General features: G+C 48.4%; 1 protein-coding gene across 3 annotated transcripts in view; it reads left to right on the forward strand.

Moving 5' to 3' along the window:
• The first annotated feature begins 295 nt into the window (after positions 1–295).
• SEC11A (SEC11 homolog A, signal peptidase complex subunit) overlaps positions 296–24,479 on the forward strand; it is a 43,542-nt gene continuing 19,358 nt past the window's right edge. Inside the window, exons 1-2 of one of the 3 annotated variants that reach the window (XM_040968985.1) lie at positions 296–520; positions 11,454–11,563. In XM_040968985.1, the coding sequence (XP_040824919.1) occupies positions 470–520; positions 11,454–11,563 (161 nt within the window). In that variant the 5' untranslated portion in view covers positions 296–469. The remainder of the gene's footprint in view (positions 521–11,453; positions 11,564–24,479) is intronic. The other 2 variants (XM_040968983.1, XM_040968984.1) reach the window with 2 other exon arrangements.

The following is a 24,479-nucleotide window of genomic DNA, read 5'->3' on the forward strand; positions in this document are numbered from 1 at the left end:
TGCACCTCACAGCCAGCATCCCCACCTCAGCAGCGCGCCGGTCCCGAGCACAAACCGCCGGGCGACACGTCCCACGCCACGCCCAGGCCCACACCGGCCTCCCGGGCCCGCCCAGCCCCGACAGGGCGGCTCCCTCACTGGCCAGGCCGGCGGACGGCCCGCCTTCCGGGGGCCGACGGGCCTGGCTAACCGCTCGCGAGGGGCCACGGGTCGGCTCCCCACAAGGAAGTCCGAGGGGTCTCCCTCCGGCGAGGCCAGGCCGGCTAGAAGGCTCAGGGGTCCCTTCCTTGGCGGTCGGCGCTGACCGCGCAGAGGCGGGGCGGCGGCTGCGGCGCCCGCCCCGGAAGCGGAAGTGCGAGCGCCGCGGGAGGCCCTGTCCAGTGAGGCCGGCCCCGTGCGCCAGCCGTTCCAAACCCTGCTCCACCGCCGCCGTCCCTGCCGCCCGTGCTCCCCGCCTGCGGTGTCCACCATGCTGTCGTTAGACTTTCTAGACGATGTGCGGCGAATGAACAAGAGGCAGGTGAGGCTGGCCGCCCTGTGTGTGGGCCCCCTCGACGTCGCCGCGGGGACCCCGATGGCCTCCGGGGCCTCTCGGGAGAGGGAGAGGGGCCCATGGGCCCGCGTCGGCCGCCGGGGCCGGATCCCCTCCTCGGGGTCGGCAATCTGAGGGCGACGGGGTGCCCGTGCGGGCCTGCCGGGGGTGGGGGTCGACTGTGTCTGCACGCTTCCTGCAGGCCAGCGACCCCCGATGACGGCCAGGCCCGTGTGAGCGGCGGGCGGCCCCCTGCGGAGAGCCGTTTTGGTCGCGACCCTTTGGGGTCCTGCCGCGCACGCCCTGACTTTTGAACTTTGACCATTCTTTTTTTGGGTGGATTGGGAAGTTAGCGAGAATTGAGGTGCTTGGACCTGAATCCTTCTCTAATGTGCCCGTTCTCTCGTGGGGGACTTGGGAAATCTTTGGAAAGTCAGTTGTCCAGGTCTTTGTCCTGCCCCACCTTGCTGTGGCTTGAGCTGACAGGTTACGCGTGAGGGTGGGGGGTGCCGTGGTCACTCCTCCTCCGTCATCGTTGTGGGAAAAGGATGCTGCTTTTCCGTGTTGTGCACCAGCCGTATCCACAGACCTTAGATAGCTGGCATGAGACCTTTCTCCCATGCTGGCTGTTTAACAATTGTCCCGATGTCACAGTTGTTTATAAATATATGTATATATATATATATTTTTTTTCTTCCCTTTTCTCTCTTGGATTTGTAGTTTGCATGGTCTAGGGTTACCGTGTAGGCGATAGGTGGGAGTGTTTCTTTCTCTCAGTTTCCTCTCAGTCAGCCCCAGGTAGGTTTACTGATTTCCTCAGTTAGATTTAGCCACCCTTTCACGGTGCACAGAATCTCTCTGTAGATCTTTTGCTTGTTTTGTTTAATTTTTATTGGAAGGACAGATTTACTGAGAGAAGGAGAGACAGAAAGGTCTTCCGTCTGCTGGTTCACTCCCCAAGTGCCTGCAATAGCCAGAGCTGAGCTGATGCGAAGCTGGTGCAGGGTCCTGAGGCTTTGGGTCTTCCTCACCTGCTTGCCCAGGCCACAAGCAGGGAGCTGGATGGGAAGGAGGGCAGCTGGGACTTGATGCCCGTATGGGATGCCAGCACTTGCTGGCTGAGGTTTAATCAGTTGAGCCACTGTGCTAGCCCCTCCAAAATAAACTTTTAATTCTGGTTTTTTGTGAACAGTTTAATGTACAAGAGGAAGTGAGTAATCTTATTTCCATTAGACATGTGAAGAAAGGCACTGCTGAGAGGCGATTCTGTCTGGAAGAGCGTGGACTCTGAAGCTTGACTCGGGAGCTGTGAAGTGACTGCTCCTTACCAGCAGCTTGCCTGTGGATCAATAACAGAACCTCTTGATGCCTGTCTTTATTATTTTTTATTGTGGTGGAAATATATATTTGTTGTTTTAACCATTTTTAGAAGATCTGTTTATTTATTTATTTGAAAGACAGAGAGAGAGAGAGAGATCTTCCATCTGCTGGTACACTCCCAGTTGGTCACCGGAAGCCTGGAACTCCACTGAGTCTCCTGTGTGGGTGGTAGTGGGACATATGTGGGACACCTGCTGCTGCTTCAGGTATGACAGTAGAGATTGGATGTGGAGCAGCGAAGACTTTGAAGTGGCACCCTTCTAGGATGCTGACAGTGTAGGCAATGGTTTAACTTGTTCCTCCACCACAGCCCCAGACCCTGTTTTAACCATAAAAGTGGCAGTAACTGCGTTCTCAATGTGCAGTTTGTACTTGTTGTAAAGATTGAGTTAATTCATAGAAGTTTTTAGAACTGTGCTTGGCACGTGGTAGGTATTGGCTGAATTGCCATTGGCGCATTGCTAAAGAGATTGAGGGGTCTGCCAAAGACAGCAGGTGAATAGCAGGCTCTGGAGTGAGCTGGGCTCTGAATCCAGAGCCTTAACACTGAGGTAAAGCAGAAGACAGGTTCCAGAAGTAGCAGCAACAATGGGAGACCTTCCCAGCAGCTTCAAGGAGTGCCTGGAGAGACCTCAGCAGTCATCTCTTTGTGCTACTTGTCATTTTGATAGTTCAACGTGAAGATGAAGGAAGATCTCTCAGTTGAGCACTTGCAGACCTACTGTGTGATAGAATGTGAGGCTTTAGCATTACATGAAGCCACTTTCTGTCCAGGAGGAGTTTGCCATTCTAAGGGTGAAATGCTATACTATAACAGAATTGCAGGTGGAGGGCACAGACACGTGAAGGTAAAATGTAGAGGCTAGCCTGCCCTGCTGTTTCCCAAGCAGAGTGTGATTGTGGATTGCAGTTTGTTGGCTTCTAGACATACAGACATTAGTGGCTGTAGATACTGACAGCGAATTGACTGTGAATCTAATCAAGTGAGAATCTAGAGTTTTATGTTTGTTCCTGTAAAAAAAATGCAGTCATTTGCATAACTTTTTTGTTTTTGACTAATTGTAAATCATATCTAATTATTTTGTTAAGTTTTGTTTTCATTTAATTTTGAAAATTTGTTTGTTTGAAAGGCAACGTTATGGGGACAGGGGATAATTAGGTCAAGGGAGAGATGAGGCAAGATGTAGAGTTTTTAAAAATATTTTATTTTGATAATCTTTACATAGTTGATTAGGGTACAGAGGGTCAAGGGCTACAGGAAAGTGGGTAAAACTGTTATTTCCACATTATCATTCTTTCTGTATCTGGGTTAAGCAGGGGTGGAGGGATAAAGGGAAAAGCCCCAAACAGCCTCCTACCCATTCCAGGGTCCCTGTTGTGCGGCATGCTTCCAGGGCACTGCTCAAGTGGTTTTGATAGTTCATCAGTTCTGAATTGCTGCCGATCTTGCCACTTCAAATACAATGAAATCTCTCCAGAATCCACTGGTTGACATAGTCCACCTTAGGGTCTCCATTTGCCCAGATTTTCACTGCCAACACTTGGCTGGGGTAGTTGATCAATTTGTTCTCTCCTTCATCCTCTGTTGTTGTACCAGATGTCCTCTGTAGGGTCTGATGGACTGCCATATCCTCCATGTGCACCTCCATGCTCTGTCCTAGCCTGCTCGGAGGCCCAGATCTGACACATGCACTCCTTGGTCAGACCATGGAACCTGTACTTATCTTCATGGTTGGGATTCTGAGTCCAGCAGTTCAGTTGGAGGGATCCCCAAAGAACCTCGACTGAGGTGATCCCAGACCTGATTCTTGTGTGTGCTTGCCAATACAGGGTCTGGCACAGTTTGTCGCCCCAATCAGCTTTTGCATATTCTAGTGGTTGCAATTGCTGGTTCATTTCTGTCTCCAGCCTTGTCTTCTACACAAGCCAATGGGTGTTGTAGCCCAGCCCAATTCTGCCCACCACATACCCGGCCCTCACATATACCAGTGGGAGCTGCAACCTAGTTAGAGCGAGCCACAGTAACCTCCATCAGGACCGTCCCCTGCCCTGGTTCCCGTGCTTTTCAGTGTGTACAGCAGACTGGTTTGGCCTGTCCACGTGCCATTCAGCTCCAGATACAAAGAGATTTTGCCAAGTGGTGGAAACAGCTGGGACTTGAGCAGGCCAAACCAGGAGTAAGGACTTCCATGTGGGTCTCAATGTATGTGGAAGAGACCCAACAGTATGGGCTGTCATTGGCTACTTTCTGACATCTTTTTGCAGGAAGTTGGATTTGAAATAGCCGTATCTCCACCCAGCACTTATGGGATGCAGGTGTGCAAGTGTCCTCCAAGTGGTGGCTTAAGCTGCTGTGTTACAACATCTACTTTTTTTTTTTTTTTTTTTTTTAGAGATGTATTTTATTTGAAAGGTGGATTTACAGAGAGGAGGAGACAGAGAGGACGAGCTTCCATCTGATGTTTCACTCCCCAAACGGCTACTTGGCTGGAGCTGAGCCAATCTGAAGCCAGGAGCTTCTTCCACGTCTCCCATGCAGGTGCAGGGTCCCAAGGCTTTGAGTCATCCTCAGTTGCTTTCCCAGGCCACAAACAGGGAGCTGGATGAGAAGCAGGGCCACTAGGATTAGAACTGGCGCCCATATCGTCATTCATTTCAGATGTGTGGCAGGTTAAGCTGTGGGTTGGGTGACCCATGTCCTGTGTCGGAGTCTCTGGGTTTGTGGCTCAGCTCTGCTGTCTTTTCCAGCTTCCTGCTAATGTGTGCCCTGGGAGGAAGCTGCTGAGGGTCCTGCCACCCACACGAGAGACTGCAGTGAGCTCCTGGCTCCTGACTTGGGCCCGCTGATTTTGTTGGTAGAAAGAGGTTTTCATTTCAATACAAATGGAATTATAGGAATATTCTTTTATGTTTTAATGCATTTTGTCTTTATACTAAAAAAATATAAATGAAAGATTTATTTGTTTGGAAGTCAGAGCTGGAGATATGGTCTTCATTTGCTAGTTTGCTCCCCAAATGGCCTCAGCAGCTAGGGCTGAGCCAGTCAGGAGCCAGGAGCATTTTGCCTGGTCTCCTGTCTGGGTAGCTCGGGCCATCCTCAGCTGCTTTTCCAGGCCATTAGCAAAGAGCTGGAGTGGAGGTGGAGCAGCTGGGAGTTGAACTGGAATACATTTGGGGTACCAGCCTACCTAGCAGCCTACCTACCTGCTATTCTACTACACTAGCCTTTTGTCTCTAATTTTTATCTGCTTATTTCGCCATAAGCTCTCCTATTGTCAATATGCTCAGCCAGAATGGTGCATTTGTTATAACTGGGAACCTTCACTGTTGCTCTTGTGTGTTCTGTGTGTTTGGACAGATATGTCCACCATTATGTGCTTACAGAATAGTTCCACTGCCCTAAAGGTCCTCTTTGCTTCCACTTCTTTATCCTTGTAGTCCCAACCCGTGGCCACTACTGACCCATGATTTTGCTTTATCCAGAGTGTCATCTGGGGGAGCAGGAAGCAGGCAGTGCACAGCCTTTTCATGTTCCTGCTTTTACTTGGTTATCTGCGTTCAAGGTTCCCCTGTGTCATGACTTTGTCCTTTGGATGTACCACTTACTGGAGGACATCACGGTTGTTTCCAAGTTTTGAGTAGAGCTGCTATAAATATCTGTAGGTATTTTGTATGGGTATAGGCTTTCAGGGTGTGGGAATGGCTGGCCCGGATGGGGCACTGTTTAGTGTTATAAACTACCAAATTGTCTTCCACAACTTCTGTTCCAGCTTGTATATGCAATGGCTGTGAATTTCTTCCTTTCTTTTTCTCGCTTTCCTTTTCTTTCTTTCTTTCTTTTTTTTTTTTTTTTTAAGATTTATTTTTACTTGGAAAGAGAGTTAAGAGAGGGAGAGAAAGAGAGATATCTTCCATCTGCTGGTTCACTCCCCAGATGGTCACAACAGCTGAACAGGGCTTTTCTTCATCTGAAGCCCTGGTCTGTAGGATGGGCTTGTTTCTGTCATGTAATTCTCAAATGGCCAATTCCTTGCCACCCGTGTGATACTAGTGAGTGTGAAGTTAAGACAGATCCTAGCACAAGAAGTCTAATTAGTGCCATTTAGATGAAAGAGAAAAAATAAGTTCGCAATGTGGATGGCGAGGAGGGTAGGTGATGTGGCACGGTGGGCTAAGCTGCCACCTACAGTGCCATCATCTCATATGGGTGCCACATTCTTCTGGCTCTCCCACGTGGGTGGCCAGGCCCAAGTTTTTGAACCATCCTGTGAACTTTCCCAGAATATTAGTATGGGGCTGGGTCAGAAGTGGAGCAGCCAGCATATGGTCAGGTGCCCATGTGGGATGCTGCTCTTTGCAGATGGCAGCGTAACCCACTGTTTCAAAGCACTGGCCCCCAAAAGCTAAAATCTTAAAACTATCTTTTTCTTAGAATCAGTTTACAAATTTTGTAAAGTATAGCAAGTTTTAAGAATCATTTTTAAGGACCTTTTAATATTTGACTCAATGTATGAACATCCTAAAAACATTGTAAATTAAAAATCTTTTGAAGAATTATTTGGCAAACATGAAATGTATTTTGTAAGTGTTATAAATCTGGGGCTTCTTAAATTCTTTTATAGTGTTTCCGCCATTTGAATAGTAAATTTTCTGATCAAATCATAAACCTAAAGCAGTTGATTATACATTATAAACTGGCATTATAAGGCCGATCTACTAAATAGAGCCAATTCTCTTAAATTTACAAATAGATAAAATAGAAATGTGCTGTGTTTATAACAAAAATATTAACATTATCACATATTTCCTTAAAATCTCCCCCCCCACTTTTAAAAAAGCTGATTTCTTTTAAGCTGATTTATTTAGAAGAGACAGATTGTCCATCTACTGGTCACTCCGCAGATAGCCACAGCAGCCATGGCTGGGCCAGGCTGAAGGTGGATGCTCCCTTTGGGTCTCCATGTGGGTTGCAAGAATTTGGGCCGGGTGCATTAGCAGAAAGTTGCTTTGGAAGCAGTGCAGTCAGATTCAAACTGGCACCCTGATACGGGATGTCAGTGTAGCAGCTGGCAGCTTAATCCACTGCACCGCAGTGCTAGTCCCTTGGTATAGATTTAGTGTGATTGAATGTGCGGGAAACTGTAGATGTATCCAATATAGAAACATCATGATTTGCTGAAAATGAATCTGCTCTTCTTCAGCATCAGAATAGTTTTTTTGTTTGTTTTATTGAAAAGTCAGATTTACAGAAAGAAGGAGAGACAGAGTTGGTTTACTCCCGTGGCGGCTGCAATGGCCAGAGCTGAAGCTGAGCTGATCTGAATCTAGGAGCCAGGAGCCTCTTCTGGGTCTCCCATGCAGGTGCAGGGTCATAGGGCTTTGGGCCATCCTCAGTTGTTTTCTCAGGCCACAAGCAGGGAGCTGGATGGGAAGTGGAGCAGCTGTGATATGAAACACACCAATATGGGATCTCAGTGTTTGCAAGGCGAGGACTTTAGCCACTAGGCCTTTGTGCTGGGCCTTTTTATCTCTTGCACTCAGGAACTCTGAGCTGAGAGTCTCTGAGCCATTTGCTCATACTTGTCTTCAGGATATGCTTGAGCTTCTTGTTGATGCAGTACTTTGCGTGTCTGGTTTATCATTTGGTGGATCTAGCAGCTTTCTTTTCGCTGGGTAGTTAAGATCTCATGATACCTTGGTGACTCAGGAGCAAGTGGTTCAAGTGGTTAGTTTTTAGTAGAACTCAAGCAAGCCAGAGGCTGCTGCTCGAGAGAAGAATTCTCCAAAGGACAGTACAACTTTGCTCCCAATTCCCCAAAGTCTCTGCTGGCGTTCCCCATTAGGAAATAGCAGGTCCATATGGTGTCCTGTCTGTCAAGACACTTCAGCGTGAACAGCTTTCACCTGTGAAGGCCTAGTCAGCGCTGGCACAAAATTTGCTTTACTATGTAAAAGAAGAAGGTGGCAAGTATTTCTTTTCTGCAATTTTCTGGAAGAATTGATATAGAATTATTATGATTTTGAAAAAAGATTTATTTATTTGGAAGGCAGAGTTATGGGTGGGTGGGGACACTAAGAGAGATCTTCCAACCACTGGTTCACTCCTCACTCTCTGGGGCAGCACCGGGCCAAAATCAGAGGCCAGGCGCCTCATCCAGTTCTCCCACCTGGGATTGTAAGATTTTAACCAACTGCTGTTTTGCAGCTTTACAACACACATTTTTGCTTCCATGGTTGCTGCCATCTTTGCTTAAAACTGGTAGGAGTCTGATTACTATGAAGATGTTCTATACTGAACTTCAGATAACTCTTTACAATTTTTTAATATTTATTTATATTCCTTAAACTTTACATAACTTTTTAAAGATTTATTTATTTTTATGGGAAACATATACAGAGGAGGAGAGACAAAGAGGAAAATCTTTCGTTCATTGATTCACTCCCTAAGTGGCTGTAACAGCCACAGCCGAACTGATCCGAAGCCAGGAGCCTGGAGCCCCTTTCAGGTCTCCCATACAGGTGCAGGGACCCGAGGCTTTGGCCGTCCGTGACTGCTTTCCCAGGCCACAAGCAGGGAGCTGGGTGGGATGGAAAGTGGAGCAGTGGGGGTTAGAACTGGTGGCCTTATGGGATCCTAGCGCCTTCAGGACGAGGATTTTAGCCACTAGGCTACTACTTTGGTGAATTTTCTATTATAGCTTTTTTCTTAATTTTTTTAATCTGTTGTATAAACAAATATATAATTATATAAAACAGTGTAGTTAAGTGAACTATCAGTTGTCCTGTCCCTGTGGGTTATTGTAGTTAGAGGAATTTTTGGGGAGAGTTCCACACATTATTTCCTGAAATGAAAAAGGGGGAAAAAAAAAACAAACCGGCCTTCTAGTTTCACCTTGAACATTGAGCAATAGACATACTGTTCTGGTTACTTATTAGAGAAGAGTGATAGGGTATTCAATTTAGTGGTCATTATTTTGCACGTGTCACAATGTCCTATTAATAATTAGCCTGATGTGACCAAGTGGTGTGGGAAGATTCAGTCAGTGCTGCTTTGTGCTGGTGCCAGGAGGGGAGCACACTTTCCGTGGTCGCTCAGGTTCCTGGGCACTCAGTGCAGTGGGACAGGGCGCCGGGGCCACAGAGCGCTGTGCTGGCTTTGGAGTGAAGCCTGGTGGTGGGAACAGGAGAAGGGGAGAAGGGTGACCGCTCTGGAACTTTACCCGTGCCAGATATTTCCTTTAGCAAATAGCATGCTTCTGTCTAGGTTTTGGCTGGCACCCTGAGTTGGCACTGCTGTGCAGACAGGCATGTACCACTTACGCACTCGGAGGGACTTTTGCCCTCTTTCCCTCATGAAAACCAGGAAGAGAATCTTGCAGATGAGGTAGCTTTCACACCATCTTGCTGTAGTAAATGAGGTGTGACGTGTCTGAGGATAAGGCGTGACCTTGCAGAGACCTAAGGAATCCTGAATTTTAAGTTGCTTATTTTTCTTCCAAGGAGGAATGATCGCCTTTGCTGTCATACCAGGACATTGGTCTAACAGTTCTGTGCGTTAGCTCTTCTGAAAATGGGGTGTCTTCCATGAACAAAGACACACTTGAACTGCATGACTTGTAGCTACTTTTAGTTATTTCATTGTGAATTTTTCTGTTTTACTGCATAGATCTCAGTGTGTTGGATTGGGAAATTTTGCTAGAGACTTTACAATATGTGCAGATGGTATATGCAGGTATTACATGTTCAAAATCTGGTCAGTTCTGAAACACACCTGGCTCCCTCACCAAGGATTTTGAGTGAGATTATGGAACTGATGAATATTTGCGGAATCCAGCAGCCCCTCCTTTAGGTTCTGCATGGAGGCCTATTGTCCGTTGACCTTACCAATATTGTAGGTGACTTTTAAAACTGCTTTTAAGAAGATTTTTTTATTTGAGAAGCAGAGTGATATAGAGAGAATGAGACAAAGGAAAAAGAGACATCTTTCTTTTGCTAGTTCACTCCCCAAAAGGCCGCCACAGCTAGGTATGGGCTGGTCCAAAGCCAGGAGCCTGAAACTCCACTCAGGACTCTTGTGTGAGTGTCAGGAGCCCAGCTACTTTTTTTTTTTTCCAAAGGTTTATTTATTTTAGAAAGTCAGATATACAGAGAGGAGGAGAGACAGAGAGGGAGATCTCCTGTCCGATGATTCACTCCCCAAGTGAGCGCAACGGTCATTGCTATGCCGATCTGAAGCCAGGAGCCAGGAACTTCTTCCGGGTATCCCACACGGTTGCAGGGTCCCAAAGCTTTGGGCCGTGCTTGACTGTTTTCCCAGGCCACAAGCAGGGTGCTGGATGGGAAGCGGGGCTGCTGGGATTAGAACTGGTGCCCACATGGGATCCTGGTGAGTACAAGGCGAGGACTTTAGCCACTAGTCTACCATGCCCAACTATAAATCTTTTAAAAAATTATTTAAAAAGTAGATGTGGATACTTGGTTCAGTAGTTGTGTTGCTGCTAGGAACCCGCACACACTGTAATGCAGTGCTGTTTGAATGTTGGTTCCCTGTGTCTGAGCCAGCTTGCTGGTGATGCTGGGCCTGTGAGGCAGCAGGGGATTCTCCCGGTGGGAGCCCACGCTGTGCTTCTGCAGGGCTGCTGGCTTTGTCCCCGCTCTGCTTGCTGCAGCCATTTCAGGAGTGATACCACAGATGAGTGGCTTACCTTTTCTGTTTCTCTCTTTCTGCCTTTCAATTAAAATGATTTTGTTAAAAAAATGCACTTAAATATTCATATTTTTGAAACTTTGGTTTTGTACTTTATGTCTTAAATTTTTCCAAACTCATATTTTCAGCCCTAACTTTAAAATTACTCATAATTTGACCTGACAGTTGTTTTCAGATTTCCCTCAGTCCTTTTCAGTACCATATCCTCATTTGAACTGTTTGTCTCAGTGTCCAGTCATCCTGTGTTTTACCCATTTTCCAGAAAGCTAAGGCCCAGCACAGTGAGCTCACATTGTTCGCTTGCTTGAAATGTGTGTGTGGTATTTGTTGTGTCTGCTTATTCAAGTCTTTGAAGTTTAGAGTGGAAGGACTGGAGATCGATGGCTGACCTTAACTTTGGTGAAGGCTTTTCACGTTTCCTCAACTGTAAGATGAGGGGGGTTATGTGTCCTTGACTCTCCTATGGTTATGGGGGGACTGATGTGATAGGAGGATCGATCCCCGAGTTCAGAAGCAGAGGTTTGTTAGTGTTCGCTGGCAGGTGGCTTGATTGGGTTGAGGTTAAATGAAATTAAATGAACTGTGTGGAAGATTGTGGTCGTACTGTGTAATGTACGTGTAACTTGGTGTTTTAACAGGCAGAATGGAGCAGGCTTCTTTGAGTGGGAGAAGGGCTGTGCCGGATGCTGATGCTGTAGCAATAGTTAAGAGTGTCCGAGAACCTGAGCGGCCCTGGGGGACCTACCTGAACCCTACAACTGCATGTCTTCTTCTGCAGTGGTCTCCTCAGTGGAGACGGTGGTGAGTCTGACCGCTTCTCTCTTGTTCTTACAGCTCTATTACCAAGTCCTCAATTTTGGAATGATCGTCTCCTCGGCCCTGATGATCTGGAAGGGGCTGATGGTGATCACGGGAAGTGAGAGTCCGATTGTGGTGGTGCTCAGGTAGGAACCAGCTCTTGTGTTCAATGCCAGGAATCACAAGGTCATTACTAGTGAGTAAAATTGAGATATTGAAAACTGGTGTAACAGGCCTTAGGAGCTACCTTCCCAAAAGAGCCCGAAAGAGAATTGGGTACTATTTCTTTTGTCTTTCTTTCTTCTTCTTTTTTTAATTGGAAAGGCAGAGAGGAAGATCTTCCGTCCAATGATTCACTCCCCAAGAGGCCACAATGGCCAGAACTGAGCTGATCCAAACCCAGGAGCTGGAAGCCTCTTCCATCAGGTCTCCCATATGGGTGCAGGGTCCCAAAACTTTGGGCTGTCCTCGACTGCTTTCCCAGGCCACAAGCAGGGAGCTGGATGGGAAGTGGGGCTGTCGGGATTAGAATCAGCACCCATATGGGTTCTCCGGGGTGTGCCAGGTGAGGACTTTAGCCGCTAGGCCATGCCGCCAGGCCCATACTCTTGTTTTTAAACCTTATGCAGAATCTCCTTTTTGGAGAATTAGCACTTGGTGTTTTAATGAAATTCTTCCGTGTTAATTTAGGTTTAATTTTGTAACCATCTCAGATCATTTGTGGAGATAATCAAGTTCAAATAGTAATGATAAACATTGTTTATAGCCCAGTAATAGTGTGATGTGTTTGGTGTCAGTGACCTGAGGAGTTGTGACAGTGACGTGAAAGTAGTCATCTCCTTCCAAAGTTTCCTCCCTCCCTCTTCATTTACTTATGTTAGAGATAACACTAAGGTTTCTCTGAACAAGATGAATTTGATTCTTTTCTGTCATATTCTCATGCACTTGGAGCTCCTTGCAGTGAATGGTTAGAAGCATTGGATCTATATTCTTACTTATCCTTGTACCTTGATTCTGTCTATTCTTGTTTGTCTGTTTAAAGATTTATTTATTTATTTATTTTTTAAAAAAGATTTATTTATTTATTGGAAAGTCAGATATATAGAGAGGAGGAGAGACAGAGAGGAAGATCTTCCGTCCGATGATTCACTCCCCAAGTGAGCGCAACGGCCGATGCTATGCCGATCCGAAGCCAGGATCCAGGAACTTCTTTGGGTCTCCTGCATGGGTACAGGTTCCCAAAGCTTTGGGCCGTCCTCGACTGCCTTCCCAGGCCACAAGCAGGGAGATGGATGGAAAGTGGAGCTGCCGGGATTTGAACCAGTGCCCACATGGGATCCCAGGGCGTTCAAGGTGAGGACTTTAGCCACTAGGCCACGCCGCCGGGCCCATAAAGATTTATTTTAAAGGCAGAACAAAGCAAGAGAGAAAGAGAGTGAGAGTTTCCACCTGCTGGTTCAAAATGGCTGCAGTAGCTGGGTGTGGACCAGGCTGAAGCTGGAGCCAGGATCCCCTTTGTCTTTGTGTCCCACGTAGGGCCAGGCACCCCCGGTACTTGGCCCTCTGCTGTCGCATTGCTAGCCTCATTAGCAGGGATGTGGAGTGAAAGCAGAGTAGCTAGGACTCAAACTGTTACTCTGATATGGGATGCCAACTTCGCAGTGCTACCGCTGCACATCACAACACCAGCCTTTTAATTCTGTTTATGTTAATAAATGCAGCTATAATTTTAGAACCTAAAGAAATGTTTTGCTTTTGCTCCTGGGAAAATATTTCATGTTGTAATTAAGCGTTACTCTGATACTACCCCGGGAATGTAGTCTTGGATCTCTGTCTTTTACTGTCTAGTGACAGCCTTGAGCAAGTCTCTTATTTACTAAAGCATAGTTTCCTCATCCACAAAAAGAAAGTTGTAGCTAGATGTCAGCAGAGGACTGCTGCTTTTTGAGTTTTGGTGTTCCCAGGCAGCCTTGCGCTCAGCAGTCTCAGGTTAGTACGTGTTCAAGCACCAACAGTAGGAGAACTGGTGATTGCTACTCTTGGAGGGAAGAGGGTCGGGGGAGGCCGCGGAGGCTGCTTTTGGGGATTCCTCTGGGGTTATTTCAGATTTAGTTTCTACAGTAGAGGTGTTTAGGCACAGCTAGCCTCAGGATTAGTACAGAGGACCTACTGACAGCAGGTGGTGCTGAGAGCGGCTGGGAATACTTGGAAGGGGTGTTTGCCCTGAGTGCTGAGATCTTCTGGTCACCTGTTTGGAAGAAAGAAAAGAAATCAGGCGGTGTTACAGAATCTGGTCAGGGCCAGAGGGCAGGCTTCGCATGGGTGACAGGGCTTTGTGTAACTCCAAGGAGTATAGCTTTTACCTGGAACCACATAGGACTCAAAGGATACATGCCAACTGACCCACTTTGTTTTTTTTAAGATTTATTTATTTTTATTGCAAAGTCAGGGTGGGGGGAGATCTTCCATCTGATGATTCACTCCCCAAGTGACTGCAACGGTTGGTGCTGCACTGATATGAAGCCAGGAACCAGGAGCTTCTTCTGGGTTTCCCACAGGGGTGCAGGGTCCCAAGGCCTTGGGCCGTCCTTGACTGCCTTCCCAGGCTACAAGCAGGGAGCTGGATGGGAAGCAGGGCTGCTGGGATTAGAACCGGCGCCCATAAGGGATCTCTGTAACTCTGCCTTTCCAGTACATGCATACATACATAAAATTTTTAGGATTTATTTATTTTTATTGGAAAGGCAGAGTTACAGAGAGAAAGAGATATAGAAAGATTTTCTGTCCACTAATTCATTCCCCAGTGTCCACAACAGTTAGAGCTGAGCTGATCTGAAACCAGGATTCAGGAACTTCTTCGAGGTCTCCACATGGGTTCAGGGTCCCAAAAATCAGTTCTGGTCCTGGCTACTCTGCTTCCAAACCAGCTCCCTGCTAATGTTTCTGAATAAGTCAGTAGAAGTTGGCCCAGATACAACTGGTTGGAGTTATTGGCTGCTGGGTTCAGTTTGGCCCAACCCTGTGCCATTGTGCCCATTTGGGAATGAACCAGCAGATGGCAGATTGTGTGTGTGTGTGTGTGTGTGTGTGTGTGTGTGTGTGTGTGTGTGAGAGAGAGAGAGAGGGAGGGAGAATGTAGCACCCTCCTCCCTCCTGGTAACTCTGCCTTTCCAATAAATAATTCTGTTTTTCCTTTTCATTTCTTTTTTAAATTTAATTTTACTTGGAAAATTATGAATGCTACTGAATTTTATTTATTTAAATTTTATTTTTGATGATATTTACATAGTTGATCAAGGTGGAAAGGATCTAGGGTTAGGGGAAAGTGGGTACCATTGTTTCCAAATTTTCTTCTTGTATCTGGGAGATGGGGGAGATTGGGGCAGAAGCCAAACCCAGCCTCCCAACTGCCCCAGTACCTTGGGGATAGGGAACGGCCATCTAATATCAATCCAGGGTCCCTGATGTAGAGCATGTTCCAAGGGTTCTGAAGTGATTTCGATAGTTCTGAAATGCTGTCAATCTCATTCGCTGATCCAAGGGTGAAGGAATCCTTCCAGTGTCCATTGGCTGATATAGCTGACTTTAGAATCTCCATTTGCTCAGATATTTACTGTCAATGCCTGGCTGGGGGAAATGGACTAACTTGTTCTGCCTCCTTCCTCTGCTGTGATACCAGATGCCTTCTGCAAGTCCCAGTGGGCTGCCACATCCTCCATGTGCATGTGGGCCTACCATCCACTGTTAACATCTTTTCCACTGAGGAGGCCCAGTTCTGACACAAGTACTCTATATGTTACACACACACTGTACACACCACCAATCCTGGATGTGAGCCCTCATGTCCTTGCACACTCCCATTGTGCCTTCCCCTAGGTCCCCTGGAACCTTACACACCGAGTCTACACTGGTGCTGCCAGGTGGCCAGTGGGCTTCACCTGGTGCCATTAGTATCCCCAGACAGCATGAACTGGGCTCCACTGGACCTTCCATTCCTAAAGCTCATGTACCCAGCACCCAGCATGCAGGCAGGCCTAAGGACCTAGGCCCCTTCACCCCATTCACCTGCCCCTGGGGGTTATGGACCTGACATCCACCTGCAGGTGGGCCAAAGGACCCAGGCCATGTGACCCAACCCCAGGGCTCACGACCCATCACTCCCTCCCATTCCCCTACCCCCTTGTCTTTAGAAGAAAAATAAATAGAATAGACTAAGTGACTTTGCTGGCACACTGGTGTAGTTAACGCAGATTAGGCATTAACCAGGCCCAGAATTCCCTCCAGCTATTACCTACTTTTCTCCCAGCAGTGTAACACTTGCCTAGGTACAATGCAACCTAGGCCATTGTCCACACTGGGATTACATTTTATTTTTAATTTTGTTCATAGTTGAGAAAGATGCCTGACCATTTGGGCCTGTGTATAGGGTGGAAAGATTGGGAGAGGGTCACCTCAGTCCACATCAGCAACTGGTGATGGGGGGTGGTCCTTTGGTGATGCCTTAGAGACCTCTATCTGGGGGAGAGTGTTTCATGGGTGTTACATGAGTGATTTTGATAGCCCTGAGATATTGACAGTTTCATTGTTCCAGTGTTGAGAAAATCTCCAAGATCTGTTGGTTGACAAAGTTCACCTTAGTTATCCACAGACCCAGGAACATGCTGCAAAGCTTGGCCAGAATTGTCTGGTCAGAGTATCACAGGATGTTTGATCCAACCTTGGAGTGTCTGTGTCGGGTCTAGGCCTCCTCAGTTGCTGATGCCTGTGCAGAAGACAGTATGTCCAAATGTACATGGGAGAAATGATGGCCAGCTCATCTAGGCAGGCAGGTGATGTGATTTTTCCTGTGGCCAGATGTGAGACCAGCAGTCCAGTGTGGGAGTCCATAAAGAGACCTCTTTTGGAGTGGCCTCAGACCTGACTCTTATGTGTACCAGTCAGTGCAGGGTGAGGTGTGATCTGTCACCTACGCCATCAATACTGGTGGATGCAACATTGGGTCCGCTTCAGCCCTATATCTTACATGCCAGAGGCCTGGTCCTCATGCCTGCCAGCAAGTGCAGCAGCATAGTTGGGGTATCTGCCAATAACGCCCACCAGGGTTGCCCCCAGTCCAGGTTTTTGTGCTTGCCAATATCTCTTGCAGCCTAACTAAGCCTGGCCCAGCCCGTATCCCATCCATCTCTCTCACACATGGGTGCTGCAGCTTAACTTAGTCCAACCCATTCTCAGACCTGGCCCTCACCATATGCTGACAGGTATTGTTGCCTTGTCCAGCCTGGCCTGTCCCCAACCCTGGTTCTTGTGCTCACCAGTGATAGGTACAGCCTAGCAGGAGAGTACCCACAGTTCTGCCAGCCATGTTCCCAGCCATAGCATTTGTGCCTACCAGGGGATACTACAGTCCAGCGTGATATGACTTATACCTAGTGCTGGCACTTGCCAGCTGTTGCTGCAGCTTAGCTTAGCTGGCCTATACCAATTTGGGCTCTTGTACCCATCAACAGTTACAGCAGCTTAGCCTAGCCTGGACTGCTCTCATACCCAGCTCTCACACTCATCCGTGGAAGCTGCAGCCCAGTACTCCCCGACCCCTACCAGGCCCATTCCCAGCTGTGGATCTTGTGTGTGGCAGCAGCTGCTGAGGCCCAGTCTGAGATATCTCACCCCAAGTCTTGACATTTGCCAGCAGGCGCTACAACTGACTTAGCCCGAGCTTTCCCCAGACGCAGCTATAGCTGGTGGGTGCAGCATTCTAGTTCATTCTGGCCTCCCCCAGCCCTTATGTGAACTAGTCAGTGTTGTTGTCCAACTCAGTTTGGCCTGCAGCCTGTCTTGGCTCTCATTCATGCCAATGTGGGCTGTGGACTGACCCTGCCTAGCTTGCTCCCAAGACCCAGCTCACACACATGCCAATGGGTGCTGTAGCCATACCTGTTTTAGCCTGTTCCCAGCTCTGGCTCTTGCACTTACCAGCAGGAGCTGTGCCTAGCAGGGCAGCGCTCCTAAGTTCCACTATCAGATCAACTCCTAGTCCTGTGTCCCATGTGTGCTGTTGGGTGCTGCTGTCCTGACATGGCTAGCCCCAGTCCTGGCATTCACTGGTGGGTACTGTGGCCTAACCTGACTGGCCTGTACCCATTCTAGCTCTCACCAGTGAGTGCTACAATCTATCCCAGCCTGGCTCACCCTCAGACATGGCTCTTATGTACCAGATGGGTGCTGCGGCCTAACCTGGCCTATTCTACATCCATTCTGGTTCTCACGAGTACCAGCAAATGCTGGAACCCAGCCCTGAGCTCCAGATCTGGTCTTCCCCCCAGACCTAGCCCGCATGCATGCCAGTGGGTGCCTCAGCCTTGCCCAGCCTGGTCTGCCCACAGTCCCTGTTCTCACATTCATCAGTGGGAGCTGCAGCTCAGGAGGGGAGTCCCCAGAGTTTCCCTACCAGGCTTGTTCCCAGCCCATAATCTTGTGTGTGCTGGCAGGTGCTTTGACCTAGACTGACATGACCTGCCCGCAGTCTCAGTTCTCGCTAGTGGGTGTTGCAGCTCAGCCCAGCTGGGCATGGCCCACACACTCTCTGGGCTCTTGTGCATGCCAGTAGGTGCTAAGGCCTGGCTCATCCAAGCTTGTCCCCAAACCCAGCCCACACAAATACTGAGTGCTGTAGCTTTGCCTGGCCTGGCTTTACCTGAGCCTTGGCTCCTGTGATCCCTGAGGGAACCGTGGATTGGTAGAAGAAGTTCACCATGTTCCGCTACCAGGCATGCTCCCAGTCCCAGATCTCACACATTCCAGTGGGACAGCAATCCTGCTTGGTACAGTCTGCCCTCAGTCTCAGCCCTTGCAGAGACCAGTGGGTGCTGCAGGCTGGCCTCAATTGGCCTTCTCTCTACCGCAGCTCCCACGAGTGTCAGATCAATTCCTTGGTCCAGCCTGGCCTGGCCATTTACTGCCCATAGCTCTCTGCATAAAGCAGCAGGTGCTGCAGTCCCACAGAGGTGAGCCCACAAGTCCTCTACAGAGTCTGTCCCCAGATTTGATTCTGTTATGTTCTGGTGGGTGCTGTGACCTACCCCCTGCTCTGACACTCATGGGCGGGTACGGTGGCCTAGCCCAGCCAGGCATGTCCCAGCCCCAGCTTTTGTGAGTGCCAGCAGGCAGCAAGTGATGCTATTTAGTTCAGCCCAGGTCTCCCCTGTGGGTGGATACCTTGGCCTGACCCTGACATGCCCTCTTATTTTCCCACTTTAAACCACTCAATCTTGGGTCCTGAATGGTAGTCTAGTAGCTTAAGTCCTCGCCTTGCATGTGTCAGGATCCCATGTGGGTGCTGGTTCGTGTCCCAGCTACTCCACTGACCAGCTCTCTGCTTGTGGTTGGGAAGACAGTGGAGGATGGCCCAAAACCTTGTACCCTGTACCCAAAGCCTTGAGAGACTCAGAATAAGCTCCTGGCTTCTGGCTTCTACAACTCTTTCCCCACCCTGATCAGTGGTTCACCTGGACATGAATCTCTCTCAATTATGTAAAAATCATCAAAAATAAAATGAATATTATTACAAACAAATAAAATAACAACTAAAAAAAAAAAGGCACTCAGACTCCACTGCCTCCACTCCCTGCTTGTGAGTGCAGTGGTTCAGTTCTATAGAAGACTCCAGAAATTATTCCTTCCTTGTCAAACACACCTTCAGCCATTCCCACTCTGGTATGTCCCCCGACTCCTTCCCAGGGCTATCTGCAGCCTCCTCCCCTGGCAGAGATGGCATGTCCTGGCCCAGAGTTTCCCTGTGTTCCCACTTTTATTTAAAAAAAAAAAATAAGCAGCTATACTGGCATACTAGTATGATTAACACAAATTTGACATTAACCAGGCCCAGAATGTCCACCAGCTATTGGCTGCTCTTCTGCCAGCAGTGTAACACTTGCCTAGGTATAGAGCAAGCTAAGCAGTTATCTGCAGCAGGGCTGTTATTAAAATCTTTTTAAAAAGGTTTTCTCTGGTTGATTTACTTAATGTTCTTCTCACTTTACTATGTGCTTTCATGTCTATTTAAATGCCATCTGTAAATTAATTCATAAATCCTTATTATTAGTTTCCTTTATTGAAGTCTAGAATCTTGTTTTCTATCCTATATAGGACCTATCCCTCTAATGTTGGCCAGGTACTTGAAATTCAGCATAATAACCATGAAACCCAGCTCCTGTTCTGAAAGCCTCTTGTGGGATTTCTCTAACACCCCCACCATCTGTTCAGGTGCCAGTTTTAAATTCGAGGAGTCATTTTGATTTCCCCTTCTGTCACATCCAGTTGGCCGCCACATTTGTTATTTTCCCATCCTTTGGTTCAGTCCATTTATATTTGTTCTCCTTGCTGTTCTATTTTAAGCCCTCACCATTTCCTGCCTGGTTGTTGTAGTGACCTTTAAAGAAATGCTTTTATTAAATAAAAAAGTTGAGAGTCTAGGTAAGTCTCCTCAGAGGTGTGGGTATCTGGATCTCCCAGCCATGTGGCTGTGAGAATCTGTGCCATGCCAGACTTTCTGCTGGGGATCCTAGCTCCTGGTCCACTGCTGCCATGCAGTGGGCGAATCCTTGGCTTTGCGGGCCTGTTGACCACGCAGCGGTGAGCTCTTGGGTCTTGGGGTTATGGAATTACTGCCTAGGTACATCCATGGGATAAAGTCACTGTATGTATAGGTGAGGGATGAATCCTGAGGTAAACCCAACTACACGGCCACTGTACTTGCAGGTAAGCAAGGGAACTGAGACCTGGTAGTTTGCAGGGGAGAGCCTGGAAGATCTGTATGGGCCAGACGCATGCACCCACCCACATTGGAATCTGGAGTTGGGCTTGTTACCATGGAACATTGCTCACCACCACACGCCAGTCCATGCAAAAGCTAGGGCTGGGGGCCTGTCTAGCAGGACTAGATCCCAGTACCTGACTGAATGTTGGAACAGGGTCACATTAGGCAAGGCCATAACACTAACCAGCATGTGAGAGAACTGGGTCTGGGGGTAGGTTATTGAGGGATATGTGGGCCAAACGCTGTGGAAATACAAGTCTAGCTGGTTAGCTCAAGATTTGGGATGGTGATGGGCTGAGCTAGGTGTGACCATGGAACCTGCCAACATGGGTACAGAGATCAAGAATAGTTTGTGCAGGTCCAGGTTGCAACACTCGCATGTACATCCTAAAACAGGGCGTGGAGCAGCCTGAGCTGCAACATTTACTAGTTCATACAAACACCAAGATGGAGGGGCAGGCTAAGCAAGGGTCTAGCACCCACTGGCATGTGTGGAATCTGGGTCTGGGAGTGAGCTGTGTAGGGGAACTTTGGAAGCTCCCCTATGGGGTCATAGCTCCCACTGGTGAGCACGTGGTCCAGGCCTGGGAGTTGAGCAAGCTGGGCAAGGTAGCTCCAACTGCTGGCAGATGTGTAGATTGGTTTTGGAAGGGGGCAGACTAGGGAGGGCCGAGCAAACCTTAGTTCACTGGCAAGTGCAGAAACCAGGCTGGAGCGCAGATCATGCCGGGCTAGGCTGTTATATCTACCAGTTGGCATGAGCAGGGATTTGAGCAGACTGAGCAGTGTCAGGTTCCAGCACCCTCCAGCGAATGGTGGGACTGGGGACAGGCCAAGTCAGGCCAGGCTGCAGCATCCGAAGGCAAAGACCAAGACTGGGAAAGGACTATACCAAGCTGGAGTTTGAGCAACCACTGGCATGTACAAGATCTGTGGCTGGGAAGAGGCCTGATTGGGGAGCTAAAGGACTGCCTGGCTGGGTTTTGGTTCCCACTGGTGAGTGTGAGGGCCAGAGTGGGAGCTGCTATCTGGTCTGGACATGGCTGCATAGCACAAGTGTGCACTGGATCTGGGGTGCACCACCCTGAGCTAGACTCCAGCACCCACTGGTGCTCATGAGAACCAGGATAGCTGTAGGACGGGCTGGGCTAGATTTCTACCCCTGCTGAGCCATGTGTGAGCGGTGTCTGGGTGTGGACCAGGCTTGAGTAGACTGTAACAGTCCACAGTAAAAACAAGAATGGGTGTAGGCTGGTCAGGAAAGGCCACTGTTCCTGCTAGGGGAGGAGGTGGACTAAGTAGAGCTGGCCTATGGGTCCACTGATAGGTGAGAGATTTGGCATTGGGAGAGGTTCTGATGGAAGAGCTTGGGAAAATCCTCTGTCAGGACAAAGTCACTGCAGGTGAGTGCAAGAACCATGATAAGGAGCAGCCCAGACGAGGGCAGAGAATGGTACCCAAGGACATACATTTGGCGCAGATTGGGAGCAAACCAGGCTGGGCCAGTTTATATCACCCACATGCGAATCTGAGGACCAGAATGGAATATGGGTCAGTCTGGGTTGGAATGCAACACAGGCCAGTTCACATGAGGGCCAGGATGGGAGCACGCTGGGCTGGGCTGGGCTAGGCTGTAGCCCCCATTAGCGCGAGATGGAATTCAAAACAGTCTGGGCCCAGCCAGGCTAAAAGCACCCACTGGCAAATGCAGAGGTGAGGAAGCCATGCCAGACCAGGCCTCAGCACTCAAGCAGCACATGTATGACCCAGGGGGTGAGGCGGTGAACACGGTAGGCGGGCTGCGTAGGACCACCACTCCCACTCATGAGTGTGAGAGTCAGAATGGGGACAGACTAGGCCAGGTAGGACTACAACAACTCACATGTTGGCCTCATGAGAGCTGGATCAGGGGAAAGTCACGCTGGGTTGACTGTTCCTACTGGTGCATGCAGAAGCCAGAGTAGGTGAGGGTTGGCTGGGCTTTGCTGCACCATCAGCTAGAGATGCTGGCATGGGGTGCAAATGCTGTCAAGTTCAACTGCGGAACTTGGGAGTGCAAGATCTGAGAGTGGGAGTGGGCCCAGTAGGGAAACTGTGGACACCGCCTTCTTGGGTTGCTACTCCCACTGGTAAGCCTGAGAACCTTGACTGGGGGAAGCATAGATAGACAGAGTGGCACCTGCCAGCACATATGCGTGGGCTCGGTAGTGGGGCTGGTGGGTTGAATGCCCATTGACATGTATGAGAGCTGAATGAGATGTGGGACAGACTGACACAGTTTGTTCTACATACTGGCAAGCACAGGAACCAGGCCTGGGGGAAGGCCTGATAGGGCTTATTGCCGGTCACCATGACTAGACTGCAGCTCCCACTGGTGTAGGTGAGGGCCGGATGTGTGGTGGGCAGAATTGGGTTGGGCTACAACACCCATTGGCTTGTGTAGAAGACAAGGCTGGAGACAGAAATGAACCAGCAATTGCAACCACTAGAATATGCAAAAGCTGATTAGGGCGACAAACTGTGCCGGACCCTGTATTGGCAAGCACACACAAGAATCAGGTCTGGGATCACCTCAGACGAGGTTCTTTGGGGATCCCCCCAACTGAACTGCTGGACTCAGAATCCCAACCATGAAGAGAAGTGCAGGTTCCATGGTCTGACCAAGGAGTGCATGTGTCAGATCTGGGCCTCCGAGCAGGCTAGGACAGAGCAGTGGACAGCATATCCAGGTGCACATGGAGGATGTGGCAGTTCATTGGAGTCTGCAGAGGACACCTGGTACCATGACAGAAGGTGGAGGACAGAACAAGTAGATTACTACCGCAGCCAAGCGTTGGCAGTGAAAATCTGGGCAAATAGAGACCCTAAGGTGGAAAATGTCAGCCCGCAGGTTTTGGAGAGATTTCATTGTACTTGGAGTGGTGAGACTGGCACTAAATCAGAACTGAGGAACTATCAAAACCTCTTGAGCAGGACCTTCAAAGTAAGCTACACATCACGGACCCTGGTGTGGTGTCATGTGACTGCCCTCCATCTCACAGTACAGGGGTGTCTGGGAGGTTGAATGTGGCTTCTCCCCTTATCTCCCACTTCCCCCAGCTACAGGAAGGAAAAAAAGAGAATGTGGAAATAATATTCTCACCTACCTTCCTGTGGCCCTTCACCCTTATCACCCTAATTATGTAAAAATCATCAAAATGGATAAATAAATCTTTAAAAAATAAACGAAAATGTTGGTATGTTTTCATTATGAAATGAGAAACAACATACACAGCCAACAAGGTGGAATGAAATTACCTGTTGTTCTGGCGTGTTCAAGGTGAGGACTTTAGCCTCTAGGCCACCGCACACGGGCCCTAAAGCAGACTCTCCAGTGCAGGTGTCAGGGCACATTTCCCACTTAATTTCCTGAGACGGCTCTGAGATTCACTGAACACTCTGTTCACATCTCACCTTTATCATTTGGATGATATATAACTTTGCACTTGGCATAAATCAGTACTCAATAAGTATGAGTCATTCATCAAAGCGACTCCGCTTTTATGTTTAATTTATGTACTTTTCAAGTAATGCTTTATTTGAATGGAGAGTGTTAGTGATTTGAACAATGAATCCAGAATACAGGGCCTGCGTCATGACACAGCAAGTTAGGCTGCTGCTTGGGGTTCTGCCTTGCATATGGAGTGCTGTTTGAGGTCTGCACTGCTCTGCTTCTGATCCAGCTCCTTGCTAAGCAGCCTGGGAAAGCAGCAGGTGACGGTGCAAATGCTGGGACCCCTGTGGCCTCCAGCGGTGACTCAAGTGGTGTTCGAGGCTCCTGGCTTTGGCCTGACTAAGCCCAAGTTCTTGCAGCCATCTGGGGAGTGAGCCAGCAGAAGGGAGGTCTCCCTGTGTCACTCTGTCTTTCGTGTAAATCAATAAATCTTTTGAAAATCAATCTAAACTCTGAAGAGTTTGTGTTGAATGTCTTCTACAATGTTTTCATCACATAGTCTCTCTTCTGACTAAACACCTTCTGAAAAAGTGACTTCACTACTGGGAGAGACAGAAAGGGTTAATAAGCATGAACTGAAAATTCTAAATTTTGTTACACAGTGAAATAATTGGAAATCTTTAAAAACTTAATACCTGCTGCCTCGTCACTGATATTCTCATATTAGTGATTTTTGATCTGGATAGAGACATTGTTTTAAGAAGTTCCTCAGGGCCTGGCACAGCAGCCTAATGGCTAAATCATTAACATGCAT

The sequence above is a fragment of the Ochotona curzoniae genome, unplaced genomic scaffold (assembly GCF_017591425.1).
Source record: "Ochotona curzoniae isolate NIBS_2020 unplaced genomic scaffold, NIBS_Ocur_1.0 scaffold_4701, whole genome shotgun sequence".
NCBI classification, from domain to species: Eukaryota; Metazoa; Chordata; class Mammalia; order Lagomorpha; family Ochotonidae; genus Ochotona; species Ochotona curzoniae.